Source organism: Bombus fervidus, chromosome 19, assembly GCF_041682495.2.
Source record: "Bombus fervidus isolate BK054 chromosome 19, iyBomFerv1, whole genome shotgun sequence".
NCBI classification, from domain to species: Eukaryota; Metazoa; Arthropoda; class Insecta; order Hymenoptera; family Apidae; genus Bombus; species Bombus fervidus.
The window spans coordinates 3,861,636-3,884,571 of NC_091535.2; the positions used below are offsets into that span (position 1 = coordinate 3,861,636).

At 33.5% G+C, this 22,936-nt stretch overlaps 1 protein-coding gene across 1 annotated transcript in view; it reads right to left on the reverse strand.

The window, feature by feature from the left end:
- Cap (Cbl-associated protein) overlaps window positions 1-22,936 on the reverse strand; it is a 491,821-nt gene that overhangs the window by 47,750 nt on the left and 421,135 nt on the right. The window contains exons 22-23 of the mRNA XM_072021537.1: window positions 16,752-21,860; window positions 14,872-14,931 (exon numbers count right to left, since the gene is read on the reverse strand). Of these exons, the coding sequence (XP_071877638.1) occupies window positions 14,872-14,931; window positions 16,752-21,860 (5,169 nt within the window). The remainder of the gene's footprint in view (window positions 1-14,871; window positions 14,932-16,751; window positions 21,861-22,936) is intronic.

A 22,936-nucleotide genomic window follows, 5' to 3' on the forward strand; every position in this document is an offset into this window, starting at 1 on the left:
TACCGGACAAATCATAAACAATGTCGCGAGGAAGCCTAAGTGCCGACAGGCCCAACAATGTATCGTCGGTCCTTCGATCGAGTAGTTGTGCGGAAAAGGCCTGCGTGACCCTGACCGCGAGCGATTGCGGGACACGTGCGTGGTGGGGCTAAGAGAAGAGACAAAGGGGTGCTAAGGGAGAAAGACGAATTAACCGTCAGTGTTAGTTAAGAAGTCAGAGGGAGCAAAATGCGTTGTCGAGGGAGTGTGGTCCGCGTGAGAGAGAGCGTTGGAACCGTGGTAACGAGAGTTGCAAATTAACTATTTAGTTGTCTTAATTATAGCACATTATTGTATTTAGCTCAAGTTAAACAACCATAGTTTCCTGTTTAACCAACACCCGTTTAATCCATTTTAAATAAATTAATTGTAGTAAGATTCTACACACACACACACACACGCACACTTATGCTTTTGTCTCAATAAAAGTAAACATTAACATCAAATGAATAACAAACATACTTGCGTGTTTTAAGTAATCGCAAAAACAATGGAGCTTTTAACCACTTTGATCGTGGTGTGGTAGCTCCATATAATGTTTAATTATATTGGGATCATTTTTTTAATATTTACTACCTTACACATATGTAGTAAATGTTAAAAGAATCTTCTGCGCATAAATTAATTTCCTGTGGTTTTTATTCTACATGTATTTATTATTTATTTTTATTGTAATTTTACTATAATATAATTTTACTTATAATTTTACTATAATATTTACTATTTCTATATATAGAGATGTATCCTTATTTTACTTATTATCAAACTTTCCTTTGCTATTTCAAAGTTTATAAAATAATTCAGTAATTATTAAGACGATTTTCAGGCATTACCATAAATGATATTGTCAATGATTACAAAGTGATGTTAATTCCAATTTTGAACTTCTACATTTTCAACATAATGCATCAATAATTCGTCGCGATAAACACATCATTAAAAAAGCAATAAACAATAAGTAGTAAATTGTTTAAAATTGTTTTAAAATTTCATTTTCACTTTACGATCGAGAAGAATTTTATTTTATACATTCTTTTAGTTGCAATTGAACATTAACTCCAAATTACTTCGCTTCTCAACGAATTAATTTCCCATTGGGGACTATTGTTTCATTTTCCAACATTTGTTGTCGTTTACCATAAGAACGAATTAACCTGTCGAAACTTTTAACTCCCACTTAGTCAAATCGAATTCCTATGCAGGTGACAAACATATCAATTCATCGATTATATATTGATCACATCGAGATTTGCTTCTCAGTGTGGTTAAACATGCTAAACTATGCTAAAGGTGCGATTTCCTATGTGCGTATATATTACCATTATCTGTATTCGCGGTTACGTTATTTTCCATCAAGCAAGATCAATTAACGATATGTATGGGATCAAAATGAGAAATTTACGTGGCCGAATACGAGGTGCGAGCGTTGTGGAAATGAATACGAAAACTAAATAAAAGGAGGATTTGATAACACTAAGCATTCTGTATTGTATCGTGAAGCTGAGAGCGTGTTGGCAACTTTGTAATGATAAAATTGTTTTTCCTTCAAGATTTTCTGAGTGTTTATATTCTGCGTCTGTTTATAGTCTGCGTCGAAAGCAATCTTAAACCTAAATCACAGGAATTTTTGTGTACACACAGTTTCAATCGATTAATGTGAGAGAAATGCCATGCATTCTTACATCCCAATGTATGGAGTGGATATGAATAAAATAAATTTTAACAAACGATAACAGTATCAGAAAATAGTACATACGTTAAATAACATCAGAGTTGAATAATGTTAATTAACTATATGACGATTGACAATAATGTGGTCTGCGAAGTCGATATGCATCGGAAGAGAAACTAAATTATTTTTCACTGGTAGAAAATACAATGCAGTGCAAATACATACATAATTCTAATTGGTTTCTAACTTCAGGACAGAGAACTTGTTGGTGATGATCGTGGGAGAAATCATCATTGAACTCTCAACTACCTGCGAGCTCGCGAACGCCCTCTTCCCGAGCCCGTAACGGTTGTTTTTCAAAAAATGATAGCCACTTTGACGGATCTGGTTAACTGAAAGTTTGGCAAGGCTCTACTCGTAATAAGATATATAACGAGATTCAGATACGCAGGATTAATTCGAAAATATTTAACCTTGACGTCTAGATTCGTGTGCGATTACCCAGAATAGAACACTTAAGAGAATAGAAGACAACACTTAACTCTATTAAACCTTTAAAAATATTTAACTTTACAAGAGCCTTGACACGAGCGATGCGATTTCGTCGTGACGACATTCATTACTTAGTATAGATGAAAATACAGATTTTGTTAATTCGCTATGGTCTACTAGGTTGGTGGAGATCGCTATACTGTGCTCGTTCAATATTCATGCCTGCCGCCGTATCACGCCGCGTTAATATAACTGCGGCCGCCGCAGAAGGTGGGACATTGCATGCGAGACGGTACAGCCGGTGTTTCTCTATAACTGCCTATGAGAAGAAGACTACCGGAGTGCCCGCTCAGTACTCAGCAGAGCCAAGGTTCAGTCTGAGGACGAGCTTTTATATTCTTGGAATTCGATCCGTACCGACACTCATACGATCATCATACAAGACCGTGATACGAAAACTGCGACCTAGAGCCCTCCCGGCAACGGAAGCATTAGAGCCTTGCACTTCGGAAAGGTGATTGACACCCTATTTCCTCCGGGAACTTACTAGATGGCGATTTTGTATTATACACGCACGATTATTTCCAAAGGTCCGGATATTCCTATGGTTGGGGATAAGTCTCTTATCTACCAGAAAATGTTTCTCAAATAAGGCATTTCAATCGGTTTATTAGGCTTCATTGCACAGCGCGTCTTGTACGTATAATCTACAACATATCCGTGATCGCAAATTAAACTATTCTGTAAGCCTGCATTTATTTAAATAGCATTCTTTATTACAACATGAGAGTATAGAATACTGTATGTTTACTTTAAACAAATTGAAAAAGTTTAAAAAAGAGTATAGTTCATAATCTTTACCCTCAATGGCAAGACTGGCGAAAGTGGCATTAAATGTAAAAGTTTAAGAAGTCGATCTCGGTGCTATGATTGGCGGACAATTTGTAGGACGTATTTTTCGATATAAAGAGTCTTACTTCTACCACGTGAGTTTTCACGACTGTGATTTAACACAACGTGACGTCAGATAAAAATATTACCGACTTTGAAATGCGCTGGAAAGATAAAAATAATTTTCACTGTATTTATGCTAAAAAGTATGAAATAATTCCTATTTTATTTATATTTCATTCGCACGCATATGCAACAACAGTTAAGATTACTCATAATCATTAATCATTACTTTATTATATATATTGCAACTTTTTTGAAGGCGGCGCAAAATACCATATAATGCTTCTAGTATGATAATGCTGGAACGCCATACTATAAAATTTCAACTCGTTTATATTTATAATATTCAAATTTCGATAAATTTATATTTAATTGCATTAAATTCCAATATTTTATAGCACAAAATCACCAAGAACATGTATTGGCAGTGGTCAAATTGAAAGACGTCGCTTGTATCTGTATTCATACAAATGACACTCAATGTATTAATACTGTGCAAGCTAATGGAATTATATGTACAGACTGCGATGAAATTAAATGTTGCGACCTCCATAGTGTGAACCTTCGGTTTGGTGGAGATTCATAGAAAGAATTTGCCACAAAAGTTATTTCGATCTTGAAGATCAAGGCCAATTTTTCTTTCTTCTGTCGTACTGTATTCATCTCTATTCATTATTCGATTCCACTGGTTATTGCATTGACATTATTTACAATTTGTTCATATTTCGCAGTGAAATAGAAAGTAAATAGCGTGATATTAACGAGGAAACAGGAAATTATTTCTTAGTACATGAAATAACTGACTCTAAATAGAATGAAGCTAACTAATTTCATTATTTCAAAATATTATAAAATTACTTATTCCATAAAGAAACTTTTGTAGCAAAAGTTAAATGGCGTTGAAAACGTTAACTCCATATCTGATTTAGCATCAAACAAAATTTTCAATAAATTGCATGACGAACGAGCACTTGCAGAAATGTAAAGATTATGAGGAATTCTTTCGCAAAGAAGCAACTAAGATCAATAGATCCTACGACCAATATGTAAAGACAAAGGTCAAACCAACTCTCAGCGACAAGTCTATCTACAGAAACGAACAAAGTACACCACCGGAATCAATGGAAAGCAACTGTTCAATTCCATCGCATCCAGTAATGAGTTTGTAGAGAAACGATGAAAGGTACAATGAGATAATGAAATCGGTAAATAATAAGTATTTTGCGATAAAAATAGTTAAGAAAGAAGTAATTGAAAAAATGTTGCAAACAGAACCAATCGCTGGAGTCATCTAGCCGTAAATCTAATTGGTTTAATTACGAAGAAGTTAATCTGTTTTAAACAATGTCCGAATATTAATTGAAGCCACTCTGGAATTTTTCAATTCTAAAATCTTTAAATTTTCAAACATTTAAGTTTTATATTCTCTAAAAATTTTTAAATCGCAAAATTTTGTAAAATTTTGATATTAGGATATGTTACTCATAATTAAATTGTGAATAATTGCCTTCTTTTCGTTAAATACAATATTGTTGCGAGCCTTTGACAGTCACATTGTAGAACGCCAAGGCCAACGTGCGTCGCGACAGACTGGGAATAAGAAAATCGGTCGATAGCAATATCGATTGAATATTCGAGGATAGAGGTCACTTCTTGAACTTCGAACTTCGCGAACATTTTTTGATCTTGTATTATATTATATAAACGAGTTTGCTACATGTAAAAAGCGTATTCTGTCAATTCGTGACACAGGCACGTAACAATATGTTAAATTATATTATATTATGCTATATACTGTATAATTAATTATGTATATATGAGATATGTTTACAGATATTTAGTAAAAATATCATGTTTTCTAAATATTTAATTTTTACTATCTGTAATTTTAACCACCAATTTAAAAAAATGAGTTTTTTTCGTAATACAAATAAATAAAAAATAATACAAAATGTAATTCCTCAAATTAGAATAGTTTGGCGTTTGTTATGAATCAGATTCTAAAATAAAAATTTTTTAAAAATAGAGACGGTGTACAAGACAAAATTTCCATACATGAACTTCAACTTTTGTTATAATCGATTTAAAAAATAAATAAAATTTAATCACTTTGATTTTGTGAATTATCTAAATTTTGATCTGTAAAGTATCCATAATTAGTTTTATAATTCTAATTTTACACAAATTCTATTTTGTTTGCTTGATAATTCCGCTTTTTTATATTTCAGAATAGTTTAGATCGTTTAACGTATCCCTTTAATTAATTAAAAAATTAATTTCTTAACAATGAAATCTCTTTGTATTTAGCTACTAATATCTTGAAAAATTTAATATACTATACGAAAAAATAGGAAAAAACATCTGTTTTTACTGTAAGAGGAATCTTTAATATTTACAGCAAATACTTAAATATATCTCTCTTTAGACAAATATAACTAATATAATAAAATAAGCTAGGAGACGCTGTAGTACTACCGGCAGTATTTTGTAAATATTTTAGAAACTAAGGTCGACCGACGGTTACATATATAGAAAAAAGTTGTTCAACATATTGAGCTTTACAATATATTCAAATATCATCGAAACCAGAAAGAATGAAACTGTTCTACAAATTCAACATCTTTTAAAAGTGAATCGAAAGTATATATTTAAATTCATGGTAATAAAAGTAAACATATCTAATTCTTTTTTTTTTTTTTTTTTTATGAGTCTCGATCGAGCGAGTTGGACGTGTTTGTAAACTGAACATCGTTTCGTTTCAGTTTGTGTAGTTTAGTATATGAATATTTGTGAAATAGTTGTTTGGTCAAATACGAATCAGTTACATTAGGACAGTAACGGATGAAATCCCCAACTACAAGTAACACATGACTACAACAAATAACACAAAAACATGGATGCTGCTGACTACAAAAATGTTGAATTAGACAAATCAACGAATCCAATGAAAACAGTAGAAGTAAATGTACCTGTAACGTATGCAGCGGTTTTGCAGAGTGTCTTATCCCCTAACCAAGGAACAAATAATTGTTATGGAAACAATCGATGTTGTTTCTATTAAGGAATATACTACAATAGCAGTGATTAAAGTAATTTTTCCAATGATGTCAAATTTGTTTCTGCAGTCTCGACCGATAAGATTTGCAATATACCTTGCCAACCAATAACTTATAGAAAAGGTTATACACTCTAATGTAAACATCAACATTGGTATTCATCTGTTCCGTACTCCCGAGGTGACTAATATAAACAAATTTTGCTGAAATTCTCCACCAGTGTTCATTGCAACGATAAAACAATTGATTGAACAAATAACGACTCTAACTGATTACTTGGTGAGATACTATGCAATAATTTACTAACAAGAGAAGTTCGGCAACTCAAAAATTAATAAAAATTTGCAACTTTGTACAAAAGTAGTAATAACGGAACAATTTTTTTTTCCCGCTGAAAAAAGGTCTTAGGGATGAAAAAAAATTTGACTTTTCATATTATCGTACATATTTAAGAAATTATATAAGATATAGGGAGAGATAGTTACATTAAAAATTGTAGTGTTTTTTATGGTCTATATTGTGGATGAGAAATTTGAAAAAATAATTTATTTTCAAAATTTACTCCACGTCACCCCCTCCGATAAGTTTTATTTTTTGTTATCACACAATTTCCATGAATTGTTATATATATGTCGGGTTATGGTTGGGACTTGGGTTAGAGGCGTGTAATGAATCTTCACCTGGATCATTCATCGTTGTCGCACAATCGAGGTAGCGTTTACTAACACAGGTATAGATGTTGCAAAATTGACAAGTGACCTACCAAGTAATGACAATGACCTTAGGTTCGATATGACGAATCCACGGTCCACGAGATAACGAATATATTTTGCTTCAAAGTCTAAGTCGGATTTGGCTTACTTCTCGCGATAAGGATCGCTTGACTAACTCTTTATTGAAACGTGGATTATCCATCGATCGTACGAACACCAGGTAATTGGCTAATGAGACTGCAAGAAAGGAAATGACTTTCCGTCACGATGACGCTGCAGAGGAAGACTATGATGGGGTGTGCCTAAGGGCACGAAATCATCGGAATCGTCGAGGAAAGCCTCCGCTCGGAGGGTGAGGGAAATGGACGTTGCTGTTAATTGGTTAATTTCTATGTTGGCGGTTAGAAAAGGATGCTAGCCGCCCTTGAGAGAGAGAGAGAGAGAGAGTTCCTAGCGGGATGCGTCGTACGTGAGGAAAGCAGATCTCCCGTATCTTGACCGCAATAGGTGACAGCTGATAGAATAAAGACTGTTTGTCAATCTGAAGGACTTTAGTTAACTAAATCCTAAGATTTGTAGCGGGTCCTCAGGCTAGCTGAACATATACTGTGAATGATGCATCGACATCTGGCGATCATCTTACCCAAAGAATGGGGTCTGTGTGTGGCGAGCCACGGGGCCGTTGGAATGTTTATTGTTAAGTGTTGGTACGGCCAATTCTTTAAAGGAGAGTTATGCAACTCCATATCTCTGTTAGGTAGAACGTTTATCCCGTGACCGCGGCTACGCTCGGCGACTAGTTGTCGCCTCGAGCCTAAGCTCATTATCTCAAGTTTCGAACGATTGTGTTTGGGTTATTTGTAAATGCTACAGTATTGGGGTTTTCCAAGTATTTCCAACGGGGGGGCCCGGTGTCCTTTCATCTCCGACATATATATATATATAATAGTATATACTATATATAGCGTCAATGGAATAGAGCAATGTATCTATGATGGTTAAAAAATCAAATTCTGTTACCTAAGCCTGGAACAGCTTTTCGGAAAGGTAGGATTTTGTCATGATAATTTGGTTGTTTTCTTCTCTAGAAATTACAATAAAACAAGGTGGGAATATGCAAGGTGCCTTTTTGGATGTCCAATCTATTTTTGACAATATTAACTGCACTCTGCTTACTCAAAAATTAATCAAGGAAAGGTGCTCTGTTAATATCATAAAATTCATTAAACACCTAATATTTGTAAGAAATATTTTGACTATTGGAGGACTATTGTAAGACCGATATGGAAAGGTCTACCATAGGCCGAGTACTAAGTCCTTTATTATATGATTTTGATATTAAAATTATGAAAAACATTCCTAGGAAAGTTCAGATTTTAGAATTTGCAGATAGCATTGCTGTTTACTGCAGCACCATTTCTATTGACGAAAGTAAAAAACAAAAGTTACTCGAAAATTCGATTAAGATTGCCAAATCTAATCTCAGATATATCGGACTCGATCTAGCGCCTCAAAAAATAATGTTCTACTATTTTAATAACAGATACACACTACCTGGTAAAATTGAAATTAAAGTAATTATTGGGAATAAGAGTAAACTCTTCAATTTCAATGACCTTACAATATGTTATCAAGATAAACACCGTGAACAACTTTTTCCTGTACATATAGCCGCCGCTCTACGCCATTGTTTTCAAAATATTCACAAAAAGCTTAAATTAAATGCAGATTATAGTTACATTTCATTTTGGAGTAAGTACTACTACATTCTTATATAATCCAAACTAAGTTTAACTTATTGATGAAAAAGATAACCTCCCTTAATATTATATAAATAAAAAGGAACGTGAACTGATTAAGCCGAGATTGTAGGGAAGGGAGTGTCAGGCAGCATAGTTGGCATTTGTCGCGACAACATTGAGCAGCGTATGAACATACAAACGAGCGACAAAACCATGCCGCTATTTCATACTTTTTTCCATATTTTATCTGTTATAGATATATTTCTATAATCTTTATGGTTGTTTTATCTTATCTTATCTTGTCATAAAATCGGTTAACACTGCGTCTCAGTTATCAAAGATTCGATATCAAAATAATCCTTTGTATTCATCGTTACTATCTACTTGGAGACTTCTTAAAATACCAACCATAATAAAAGAAGGTAGAGCAACAAAAAAGAGGAGTTCTGTCGCTTAGTTGCTGTATGGCTTATTTCATGTAAATCTATAACTTTGGCTTATTTTTTGTCGCTTTATTGTCACTTGTTTTACTTGTCTTGTAGGCTTGCCTAGAGTAATATCCGGTTGCCATTGGGCGACAGCTAATGTCAGCGTGAAACAATTTTACATGAATCTATTGATATATGGAATGTCATTGTTTACAGGTAAAAAATTTACAAAATAAATAGTTAAATAATACATATATGTAGTATTAGTACTAGTTATGTTTAGACATAAATTGCTCTATAATCTAAAAACTAAAGCTTATATGTATAGGAAAAAGGTGTTCAGAATGTTGACCTTGACAGCATCATTTCAAGGTTACTGAAATCCTAATAATTGCCGGAATTGGGAACTGTGTCATTATCAAATCAAATAAATCTGTTAAGTTCAAGAGAATCAATTTTCAACATGAAGATTTTATGCGGAAGAAGTACTTTAGCTTCTAAATATTATGAAATTTCTTTCCGGTATTCTCATGGAAGCCACACGTAAAACTTTGATGTTAATCCTTAAGCTCTTAAGGATGTTATAAGGCCTATTATAGAATATAATCGCGTTGTATACAGCAAACAAATATGTAATGCTAAAACCGTATCTTATTCAATTCTCTACAATAGGATTGGCAATAGAATGTAGCATAAACACGCCTACTAATATTTCGTTAAGTGTCGCGAATCTCGTCTCTTTTCGTGATAAAACTAATTTTCTTTGCCAAAAATAGCTCTTCAAATGTAATTCTCTCGAAAACTTAATTTCAAACAAAATTTTGTTTAAGAAGAATGTAATATATCTCGTTGGTTTACTCGAAAGCCAAAGCGGGAGAAATTCCTTTAAACGAAAACTTTCTCAATATAGTAAAGCTACGACAAGATTCAGTGCCTAACGAAAAACATCACATTTTTACTTTCAACTACAATATCATTTAATTAATATTCTACTTTGCAATGTTAATTTCGGCGAGAAGTTAAGTGATTTCTCCGAACTTAATGCTCTACTAATATGTTTCATTAATTTTAATTTTTCGAATACTGTTGTAATTTATATAAACGGTAGTAAAATAGAAAACAAAAATTATTGTTCACAATTGAATGTCTCACAAAAACTTTGCTTAGATATAAAAGTATCAATTTTTACAGCAGAATGTAGTACCATTCATCGAGCTTCAGATATTACCAAATTATATGATAGGACGAATTTTCTTAACGTCACTGATTCCTTAGGTGTGATTAAATCAATACAGAAAACAACTTTTTGTTGTAGCATCAATATCCAACTTATTGAGATTAAGAATAAATATGCTACATTCGTAGCAATAATAATCAGAACTATATTAAGTTGATGGAGATTTTGTTAATTTGTCAACAGATGTCACGCTAATCACTATAATTTAAACGCGCCATTAATTAGAGTTAATTCGTTACGTATAATGTTTGTCAATGCGATGCAGAATCTTAAGTTCTGAATCATATCATCTGGCAATAACCAGATAACGAAGATAAGTATAGACGCAGACTATTACTAAGGATGCTTCTTAGACGCAAGGTCTGTCCTTCCACTTTGTATTAATTCTCTATTACATGGTTCTGATATCGAAACTCTGAGATTTATTTATAATTTTTGTTATAATGTAATTTTGTTGTAATGTTCTGTAAGAATCTAATTACATTTAAATAAGTAATAATGAATTACAAAATTTTTTATGTTAACCTATCCTATTATAAGTTCGAAATTATGTATCCTGATAATACATATATTATTCAAATTCTGTTATATAGCATAACCATACATGCTATATAAACCATATCTTATTTCAAGTAACTAATAAATAAATATCTAGTTTTATTCAATCTTTGAAGTAACTTTGTACATATGTGTGTACATAGAAACATAAAATAGCTATTTTACTGAAGAATTTCAAAATGCTATTTTATACTTCATAATTCTTGAATCATGTCTGTATTAAAATAATTTAAATATTAATAATTAATCCTTTTAAATATAGAACGATATAATTACTTTATTGTGACTTTTACGTTTTAAAAAATTGTTAAAGTTGTCTTTAGAATGTCTTACTGAGTTCATATAGTGTAACATGTTATATATAAAATTTTACATTACATTGTAAAAGACTTAATGCTACAAATACAAAAATAAACAAGAGAAAATTAAAATTTGAAAGTGATATTAACTATGAAAATTTGTTCTTCTTTTTCATATTTTAATTTAATTTAATACCTTAATAAGTTATAATTATAATATAATTTTATAATAAGTTATAGCTGGTGTTGATTGATTGGAAAATATATGTTGACATATCATCTTTATATTTTAGAAAATTTTATCGAAACAACAAACAAAATACATATACGTACAGAGGTTGGACAAAATAATGAAAAGACCTCTATGTCACACGTGTGTAATACCTATTATGACATATAAGAGTGATGTTCTCATTATTTTGTCTGACTCCTGTAATTTGTTATGAGAGTACTAGAGTATTAACATGTAATACTGTATTAACATTCAGTATTTAACATTTGATTACATTATCTGAATTGAAATGTTTTTTTATTATTAGTTAGTTTCTATCTTGTGTATATAGCATCCTTCAAATTTTTAATAATATTATTTACACGTGTCTAAGAAGTCCTATTTTTATTTTAAACGGACATAGATATATTTAAAGATTTTCAATCTTATAGACTATAAAAGTTCTATTGAATTTTAATGCATTTTAGAGTTTTAATAGCATTTCAAAGTTTTAATAATTACAAAGTTGCACATTTCACAAGATGATACATGTAGTTCATTATTAATTGAAAAGATTTCTAATTCAAAACTGATGAAACATGCAACAAAGTGTCTTTTTGTTATGATCAGTTTCTGTAATTTTGTAAATCGAAGTAAAAGTATATCTTCACACACGCTTCTTCATATAAGCTTCCTTGCTACCAATGTCGTATCGACAATAAACTAATATCTAAGTCCAAAAACCACATTTTTATATTAAGCCCATTGTTTTTTAAAATAAAATTTGTTGTGTTTCCTATACCAAATTTTTCACCCTTTCTAGTCTAGTTTTAAATATAATAGTGTAAAGATGATATTAAGTCCATATTTTGTTACAAGTGTTATATAAATTTGATTTGTTCTCCCCTAAAATTAGAAAATTAACTTAGTACACTCTGGTTCTTGGATCTGAATATGTATTTATATATGACTTGAATGTTTTTTCATATATTATATATAATATATATAACATTAATGTGTGTAAAATGCTAGAGCCAAATCATTGTATTATAACTTTCTTATCATTATACCTCATTTACAACGTTTTAAATCTTTCGTTAATTCTTAAAAAGTGTTTACTTCAAAAATTATTTGTAATTTGCGGAAAAGGTATTGTATAATTCAAAATAATTAATTATAAGATAGCAAATGTTATTCTAAAAATTCTCTCAAACAATTTTTCAATAAACTCATTTCATATCACTTACCGTTTTGTTTTTAGTATTTTAACCAATTTATTTCCATACCTGATTTCCTGTCTTCTCATTGCTGATTCTAAATCGTTTCATATATGTTCTATAACATTTTATTCACAAGTATACTCATCGAAATATCTCTAAAAAGTCTATGAACCACGAGAAACTACAAACATACAGTGCCGTAGAAGAAACTTTGGAAGACTTGTTTCTACATAACACCATTTGAAAATATTTCTTAAAAACATAATAAATTATGTATATACGTATTTATATAAAAGATTATAAAATATGTCACTATTGTAGATGACCTACGACTTTCGCACAATACTGTCTATTATTAAATTGTCAACAACCATGCATGTATAATTTACCATTTACGAATGTTTTTATGCTACAGAACGCCTCACGTTTTCCGTAATCGAATCCGTACTCGATTCGTTGCGAAACAATCGCATACTTCCCCTAATGTAAACGGTTGCGTTTTATGTCATGCACAATGAGCAAATTTCATGCTCTGTTTCGTTCGAACAGCGGTATGCCACGAAAATAATTCGAGCAGCTTCGTGTGAATAAAAAAAGAGAAGCGATTGATTATTTAAAAACTATGATTGCTTTCGTAAAATGTCCTGTAAAATCATTGTTCAGAAGATAAACATTCTTTACGCGAATAATCATATAAAAAAAAAAAGAAAGATGACAGGTACACTATGGAGCATATATATTTGGAATAATTTGTACACTTCTAAATTATTGTAAATATATAAAATACATTTCAAATGAAATTCTAATTTAATTTTTACCTCTAATCTCACCTCAAATTGCTGTACATAGTTAGTATATCGGCTCACGAAAGTGTTTGAACACTTGCCACGGAAAACATTTACATGTGTGTACTGCACATCCATTTTATCTCGAAACGCTCAAATATATCGAAAAATATGAATGGTGCGAAAACTGTGCCATATTACACATATCTCGATAACAAATAACACGAAATAAACACCAGAATAATAAAAATCTGAATAATAGAAAAGGTAGGTTCCTATTTAAAAATTTTAATGATCTCCATAGGACGTTTTAAAGTCGTCAAAAGATCAATAGGCAAGAGTATAGTATATTTCCCTCGATATCATACAATTTTTTTCCAAGACATTTTTTCGTACCACTCATATTATTTGGGTTATTCGAGCATCTCAAGTTAAACCGGACACACTATACATTCTGCATCTTATATAGAATATTTTGAAATTTCGTTAGCATTGTAATGAGACACGACTATCATGATTATATTGATCAAATATGAACAATCTGATACTATATATAGAAGTGACAAAATATTTGTGACTGCTGTATACAATATATATATATACATATAATAGGTGTTAAAAACGTAAAAATGATCTTTCTGAATATCGAACCTTTTTAGAACTTCATGAATAATTGACCGTTTAGATAGTTTTATGATCCTTTTATTTGTGTAAATTATGGTTGCATCAATTGCTCATGGTTTTATGATCTTTGCGAAATGTATACTTGAACAAAATATTTTATAACTTCCATATACATTTTCGGATTTGTTTCAATTTACCCATGCAACAACGATAGTCATGCCTTGCAGCGCTAATGAAACATCAAAATGTTTCGCATCAGATATATAAATATATATTTATAAAAGTTTCTACAAGTATTTAAATACATTTGTAAGTCGCTTGCAGATATTCGCAAAAACTTGATATTAATGGTATTGGTTGGTATTAATAAAAAGACAATATATAGTTGATGGTGGATAAAAATTGAGCGTTTAGAGACACCTCGGTTCATATACTTCATATGTGTTTGTTCGGTTTTGAAATTTTAAACTGATTAAAGTGTTTTCCTAGCTTTTTCTAGCGACATTTCAAAAATTCATATAGATTTTGTGCAGAGTGAGCTGCTTATAGAGGTAAACAGAGGTAAATGTGTAATTTCAGCGATGCAGTTATATTCTTTCTTTCAGTCTAAAAGTTGGACCTTTGATCTCACAGTTATGACAAGAGATAAGCACTTAACGCTAAAGAAACGTTCTTCGATCATAATTTTGAAAATATAGCAGAAATATCGATTCTCTTATTTACACCAGGTATCCAAATATTTATGCGCGGTAGTGCAGATTAAATGTGAATCTAATAGATCGCAAATAAAAAAGATGGATATAGATAGAAAAAGAAGAAAATGATTAGCATGTAGCATTACCTTGGCAGGCGTCTCTGTAGTGCTGAGATTTTGACGGCGGTGGAGGTGCGTTCGAGTATTCTATGGATGAGCCGAAAAAAAGGAAAGTAATAATTAGCCGCACTACGATTACCATGAAACAATTATCACTCAGCATTGTGAGTTCACTGTGAACATTGAATGCTGACTTGGGTTAATGGATTGCACTCTTGCTCGGCATTAATCGATATTGGTATCCCAGAACAAATCACGTTTCCAACGAAGTATTTAACAGGAAACACATTTCAACATTCAGATTATATTTTCAAAATAGTTCTATTAATATTCAGCATTTGAAACTTACGTCGAGAGGTGTCTATTACAGAATCAAGACCGACCGAGAAAAGTTCGAGCGGGATATCGGTATCTGCAGAGTATACCCGTATTGTTTAGATTCCCGAATGTTTCGGGATTCCAAAACCCCACTCGGATATAAACATGAATGAACATCATAACTTCAAATTGGCTCGCCCAAAATCGGATGGGATCGATTCGAGAACCCGGTAAGATCCAACTATTAAGAAGAGATGGAAAGAAATATTTTGAATGCTAAGGCTATAAAACATTTGATTTTTTGTATAGAGTATCTAGCGGACAGTTTTAGTTTTTCTTCTCTCTTTTTTTTTTTTTTTTTTTTAGTTTACTTTTATAATAAAATTTGTATTAAATTTTTTATTAAATACTTTTATATTCTAGCTTTATACTTCATTCTTTATGTAAAATTATTAAAGTATTTTGTAATTAATTTAGAATTATTATCAAGGTAACAATAATCTTTCAAAATTTTAAATATAATGTTTATTCATATAGATATACTCTTTATTGCATTCTCTTTTTAATACATACGTAGCTGAATCTATCAGGCTCTCCAACCGATTCCGTCCAACTTTCGCCGAGTCGATGCAAAGTTACACTGCACCTTCATGCTTGTACCCGAGTCGAACCTCGGGATCCTAAAACTTTCAAGTATACTGAGATATATTGAGATCCTACCTGAGCTTTTCTTGGCTGGCCCATCCCTAAATTCAAGACCCTGATATTTGAGTCGATCCGCACGCATCTGGCGTTGGTTAATTCTTCGATTTTTAATTTCTTTTCGTTATTAGTTAATTAATTCTTTTAGATTCTATGCGTATTTTTTCCTTAAATTATGACAATCTGCGAACGAGAGGAACATGTTTTGGGAATTTTATATTTTTTTTATCGTGTTTCTATATGATATACTGGATTTGCATTTTTAACTACAAACCTGTACAAGTTATGTTATAAAATTTTATACTCATTTTAAATTATCTGAAGAATATTTCAAACGATACAAATTACATCCTTCTTAAAATTATTCGTAATAATTTAAAAAATTAGATAGAAACTATTAAAATTAATAATTGAAAATTAAAAATTAGGAATAAAAAGCATTTAGCGAGAAAATATTACTATCTAAGTATCAATTAATTCTCCTAATTGATTATTTGGTAAACAACAAAATAAATTATTCTTTTTGAAATGTTTATTAGAATAAATGAAAAATTTTTGAATATTTGTTCATTTAAATTATTCCAAACTTTATATTGTACATTCAATTATTTATATTAACTATCTATATTTGCAATTAAAGCGTATTAAAAAAAGTTCTAAAAACGAAAGCATTTTAAAATCCAACAAATATGTTGCTTCCTCCCAAAGGAAATAATGTAATTGTTTTACTATTTCTATCATAAATTAAATAAAATGGGGAATTTCGCATGAAAGATAATTTAGCTAACAAGAAAAATATTTTCAGTTAAACATAAAGCACATGATTATAGACCCAAATATATAAATATGAACCTGGGAGTAATTTTAGCAGTTATGAATATTCAGACCTTCGAAGGTGACAGTTGGTCGAGCAGTGTAGATGGGAATTGGTGACCACCAAGAAGTGGCTTTTTGTGGAACGGTCGGCGATAGTGGCGGAGGAAGCGGTTGATATCTAAACCTCGGCCTGTGTTTAGCAGGATCAAACGGTTGACTGGTAAAACCATCTGATTGTTTCAAAATTGACGATGGACCTTTTGATAAAGTGCGTTCACCAACTTGGTTTACCACTTTACCTCTATCATTGATCTGTGTCTTTGTGGGAGCGGAATTCGTTCTACTTTTCGAGGAAACATATCTGACAGCGAGGTTGGGTGGCGAGGACAGCGAGCGCATGTTATCTCGTCGACTGGGATACCTATGTGCTATCCATTGACCAGCTAGATAAGGGGCGATATCTCTCAGCTCGTGCATATTCGGCGACGAGGTAAACATTTCGCCCAGAATCGAAGTTTTTTGAATAGCAAACTCTTCGAACTTTTTTCTCATACGACCAACAGACTTTTTCGCCTCCAGCTCGTCAGTCTCTGCCTTCCTAGCATTAGTCACAGTAGAAGTTGTAGCTGAATCCTTCAATTCAGCTGTCTTACTGATAACATCGATATGAGGCATAGACAAGTCCTCTCGTCTCAAAGGAACACGTGGAATCGGCGGAGACTCGCCTCTGCGGCGAGCTCTTCCTCTGCGAGGCTCGTACCTTCGACGCAACCAGGCTACGTCCGCAAACTCATGAGGCTTCACTTTACCTTCGTCCACCTTCCTCAGAAGACATCTAGCCAGTTCAGGATCGCTCTGAAATCTTTTTGGTACTGGAACCGTCCTGACTGTATTTCCACGAAGATCTTCGGCACTTTCAAATCTGGCCTTCAAACGTCTCACCGTACCATTTTTTACTAGCTTTAAATAGGCGCGCCAATATTTTCCCGGGTCTGGTGAGGAACTACGCAACCAAATGCTCTCGAGGCTGCAGGATGAATTCGATCGCATGGTTGCACGACACGGACTAATGCTCTGAGGCCTATCATGTTCACGGTCGCACGAACAAGAACGAAACGAGGGTCGCGTGGCCACTTCCCTATCGGGGCTGCTTTCTTTTTCTTTAGTAATAAATGCTTTTGGGGAAATAGAACGTGTTCTGTACCTTGACAAAGACAAGGTGCTATATTTTGCCGACTCCGTCTCACCGAATAATTCTTTTAAATCTGCAAAACTTTGAGAAGAAGACAATCTCCCTGATTTCAATTTTGATTTTGATCTCGTTTGCTCCGCTTTTCTACGATCTTGATCAGTTTCTATTTTATCAACGTTTTCGAAGAATTCGATCTTCGTTGGAACATCTTGAGACTCTATATTTCGTTGAATAACTGTTCTTACAGATGTTTCAGAACTTTCAGTCATACTGTCTCTTTCACTGCCAGAATTTTGGGCTGAAATTTTGGTCTGAGTAGTTGTGTGAGGTATAGCAATCGTTAGAAGAGGAGGCTTTCTGGACCATTCTTCCAAAACGTTTTCTACTCGCTGTCTATCAGATGGACTTTTGCTGTTTGGGGTTAAGACCAATAGAAAGTCGCTTTCTTTGATCCCCAAGTCTGTTCTCGAGGAATCTTCAACACTTGACGGCTCTAGTGAATAACAGCTTCTAGGTGATGTGCTGGTTACGCTAGGTGTAGCTGCAGAACGAGTCGCTTTTGGCATCTTCTTAGCCGCTAATGCAGCTGCTATGCTGCCTCGAGTTTCACGGGGAGCCAATGGAAGTGACAGAACTGACAAAACTTCTTTTCCAAGTGTCACAGATAGTCTCTTTTTCTCTAACTCACTCATAGATGGAGGGATTCTGAATAGAGTTTTATCAGATTCAAATTTTTCTGTACTTTTCCCGTGACTAATAGAATCACTTCTCTTTAACTTCAATTCTGGACGATCCGTAAACGATTTCTGATCCCTTGGAGATATATCCGATGTGATCATAGAGTGACATCGTACATGAAGACCTTTTCCATCATCTCGAACATCAGACGATTCGACTTGAGGTGGAACGACAATTTCATATTTCGATAAAGAATCGTGTTTATCAGTTTCTCTTATTTTCTCTTGTCGTTGTTCTGTGATTTCAGGATTCATTTTTGAAGATGTCGAAGGTGTAAACCTCTGCAAATTATCGCTACCGTAAATTTCGTTTAGCTGTTTCTTCAAAGTAGCTACTTGTTCAATAGACAAACTGCTCCAAAATTTTTTACTGCCACCAAGATTTCTTTGTAAGAATGGATGATCTGTATGATCCAAGGATTTCTCGTTATAAGAGATATTCGCTTTCTTCTGCATTGTGCTTGCCACGTTTAGTACAGAAGTGCCTCGCCAAAGCGGTTTATACGTATCTTTTCTCGAGGAGATTTCTTTTCTTCTAGAATATTCTAGGTCACTCTCTTCAGATTGGAGCTTGTTGAAATGTTGAATAATATTTTCAACAGATCGTTCTTTACACCTTAAGCTGCAGTCACCGTGCCATTTAAACTTACTAATATCTTTGGTGCTGAACAAGAAGTCTTTGTTCCTCTGAACAGCCTTCAGCTTTCCATACAGAGCACTGAACTCGACTTCAGCTCTCTCGTGCGACCTTACTTTCTTCCATCTATCATAATCTATAATTTCTTCGTTTTTCATCCTTGGTCGTAAGTCATTGGTAGAAAAAGTCCTCTCCAATTCGCCTAATCTTTCAAGGCTCGAATAAAAATCGTGCAGTTCCTTGTACCTTTTCGATCTCCTTCTGTCGTGTAACCTTTCCAGTACATATTGATGATACTCTTCATGACCAATTGGTGACGTGTACAGAGAATTCGTGCTTCTACTCAATGATAAATTAGAGCCAAACTTAGGTCGGATTTCTTGCAGTTCTACAGTTTCTCCAGCACTTTTGGTTGTGATCTTCTTCGCGATAATTGTATTAGGAATTTCTGATTTTTCTTGCTTCAATGTACGAATGCGTCTACAGGCTGGTGATCTAATTGGAGATGGTGAAGAAGTTCGTGAAGATGAGTGTTTCGAGCCTGAATGTTCTGGCAAGGTCTTCAAAGGCGGCTCACTCGAACTTCTTTCCTTCAAACGCTCTTTTGCCAAGTCTGGACTTCGATTATGTAAAATACTCGATGATCCAAAGTCTTCGATACCTAGAAGACTGTCAAACTTGCTCACTTTATGAAATACAGATCTTCCAGGCCAGCTGACACCGTATGGGCTTGAACTCCTAGAAGAGATACTCTCACGTTCCCAGTTTTTGAATTTTGAATCTGATACTGGACGCTTGTGAGCTAAGTAAATACTCAAAGCTTTTAGTGAAGGTTCTGATTTGCTACCCTCTCTGATGTTTTCTTGGTATATCCTCGCTCGTTCACTAACACCGTATCTCTTAAAAGAGACATTTTCACTTGAAACAGCTGAAGAAACTGATTTTAAAAAGAGATTCTGGAAAAATGTATCAGAACATGCTACTTCGTGATGTCTCTTAGTTTTTTCTATAGCTAACGTGGGTGATTGTTTACTCACTGTTGATGACGGATTCTGTTTAATATTAGGCTCCTCGTTTTCAATATTAGTTTTATTAATACTCTCATTTTTTGAATCTGACTTTTGTCCAGTTGTTACTTTCTTCATTCTCGCAGTAACTTCGTTCTTGTCCTTCTTCGACTTCTTTGCTTCAAGTTTTTTTTTAGTCGAGTCAGGATTAATTTTTATGATCTCTGGCTTTTGTGTAGGAAACTTGACGATGGTATGAGGTCTTAGTCTCTTCTTTGTACATGATTCGCTAATTGTATCAGAAGCGGATGTAAACTTCCTGCTGGAACCTATTTTATCATGCTGTCTGACTATCGTCCTAGGTTTCCTGGTGTCTGTTAATATCGATCTACGCACAACTGATGGGGAAGATGTGGCTGAAGACGACTTTAAAGCAAACGTTGATTTTGCTGTTGAAGTTGAGTCTACAGGGTTTCTTAATATTTCCTGTCCTTTAGAAGACACAGTAACTATTACTTTCAAAGATTTGTCTTGCGGACTTCTCTGCTTTGCATTATTTAAAGCTGCAGAATACATCGTCGTGGAACTTTTGACAACAGCTCCTGATGGTAATACTGTCGTGCGAACATCTTTGCTACTTTTGTCTCTATATTTCTGCAAATGCTTCCTATTTTCTATAGAAGATAAATCAACCGGTGACCTGGCGAGTCTTTTAGAAGATTCTTCCTGCTCTTTTTTTGTTAACCTCCCTCTAACATTAGTTTTCTTAAGATAAGATATAGAATTACCGATTTCATTCATAGAATGCAACTTCTTTGACTTTGTTGGGGAAGGAACTAGATATTTCGAAGCCATCTTCGAAGAAGAGGATGATTTATGTTCAAGTCCACGTTTCAAGTCAGGTTTCGCGGAATATCCGTAAGCAGTTTTCCACGAAGAAGAAGTATCTACGCAAACGCGAGTTGGGCTTTTATCGGCCGCGAAACTTTCCACCGCAGCTGTGTCGAGTAAACTTTGTGACAACCATGAGTCCGAGTTCTTTTTGTTCAATGGAATTGACACTGAAGTAGAAACTTTAGACCGAGGCGAGATCGAGCTATTAGAGGACGTTCGAAATAAAGTGGAAGTTGAAAGACTTTTTCGACTTTGCTTGAACCTGTCAAGATTGCTGCAAAACCGTTCTTTCAGTGATTTAACCTTGGACCCGTCTTCTGTAAAACATTGCTTGTGTCTTGATTTAAAAGATTGCGTGTTATCCGTGGTTTGATGTTTGAGATTTGATGCAGTTGATGCATACAGTTTCAATGTTTTGCTGTTTCTAGAAGATTGTCTTCGAGGTGGAGAAGGAGGTCCTGTGACCGCATTTGAGACTGTTCTACTACCTAGTTGTGGATTGGTGAAACTGTCGTCTCTGAGACACTTTGATTTTGTGATAGTTGATCGAACGTCCATTTTCTTGGTCATTCCACTCTCACTGGAGGATAATCTTTCGTGTTGCAACAAAGTGGTTGATGATGAAGCAGGTGTAGTAGCAGAGACACTTTTTCGGTGAACACGGATCCGTGTCAAAGTGGGCGAGATCAGAAAATACTCGATCCCCGTGTCGTCTGTGGACAAAGTGTTGATTGTTTGCTTTGATCGCGTGTTCGTTCGCAAATTGTGTGCCGCTCATGGAACCCTCTCACCAAAAATTTTGAAGAAAAGAGTCTCTTTAAAGCTGGTGATGTTGCGTTTGTTCTATTTAGTTTCATTTTTTTCTTTTTATTTTATTAATTATTTATTAGGTATTAATCCGGCGCAGTGTGAACATCAGAAAAGTCTTCTCAGGTGATGGTACTGCTTGTGCATCGTATTGCGGAGAAAATTAAATCACAAACCAATATCGATAGATACCGAGAAGAGGCGGTGCGGTGAATAACCTAAAGAACTACTTATAAGAAGGATATCGTGAAAAAAGTATGCGTTTAAGCTGAAAACTTTTTGTTGGCACAGCTAAAATTATAGTTATGAATCATGCTTCGTACTTTTTCACTTAACGTATCATTCGAGCGAGGTGAAATTCAAATAATCGCGGGCTCCTATCAGATTGTATTACGTGGAAATTGTATCAGCTGGTTACATTGAAATGCGGTTATGCAGCGCTTACATTAAAATAATTTAATAGGCGAATGATAAGCGCCCTACAAACATCCTCGTATGTGACTCAACTACGTTTATGAGCAAAATAAAATTTACACGCCCATGAAAGTATTTGAATACTTGTAGAAATCTTTTATGAATATACTATAGAAAATATTTTCAAATTTCATCAGTCTGGAACAAATCCGGAAATGTACAGGATAAAAAAATTCTTTGTTATAGCTTTAGCAGGTGATTTTACACCACCGAATCAGTGGAGATCTGTTAAAAACAAGTAACCACAAAATTGACCTTAAATATCAAAATCAAATTTTTTAATTTCATCGTGTAGTACTTACAATCAGAAACAAAAGTCTCAAAAGAACCATGGTGGCAGCTCAACCGTTCCTTTAGGAAAAGATGTTTATTAATTAAACATTTAAAAGTTTTATTAATTATATACAATATAAAAGTGATTTTATTTCGAATATATTTAAATCTCGCAGTCAGATAGAACTTACATAACATGCTATTGATGAAACTGCTAGAGATTATCGTTTATCAT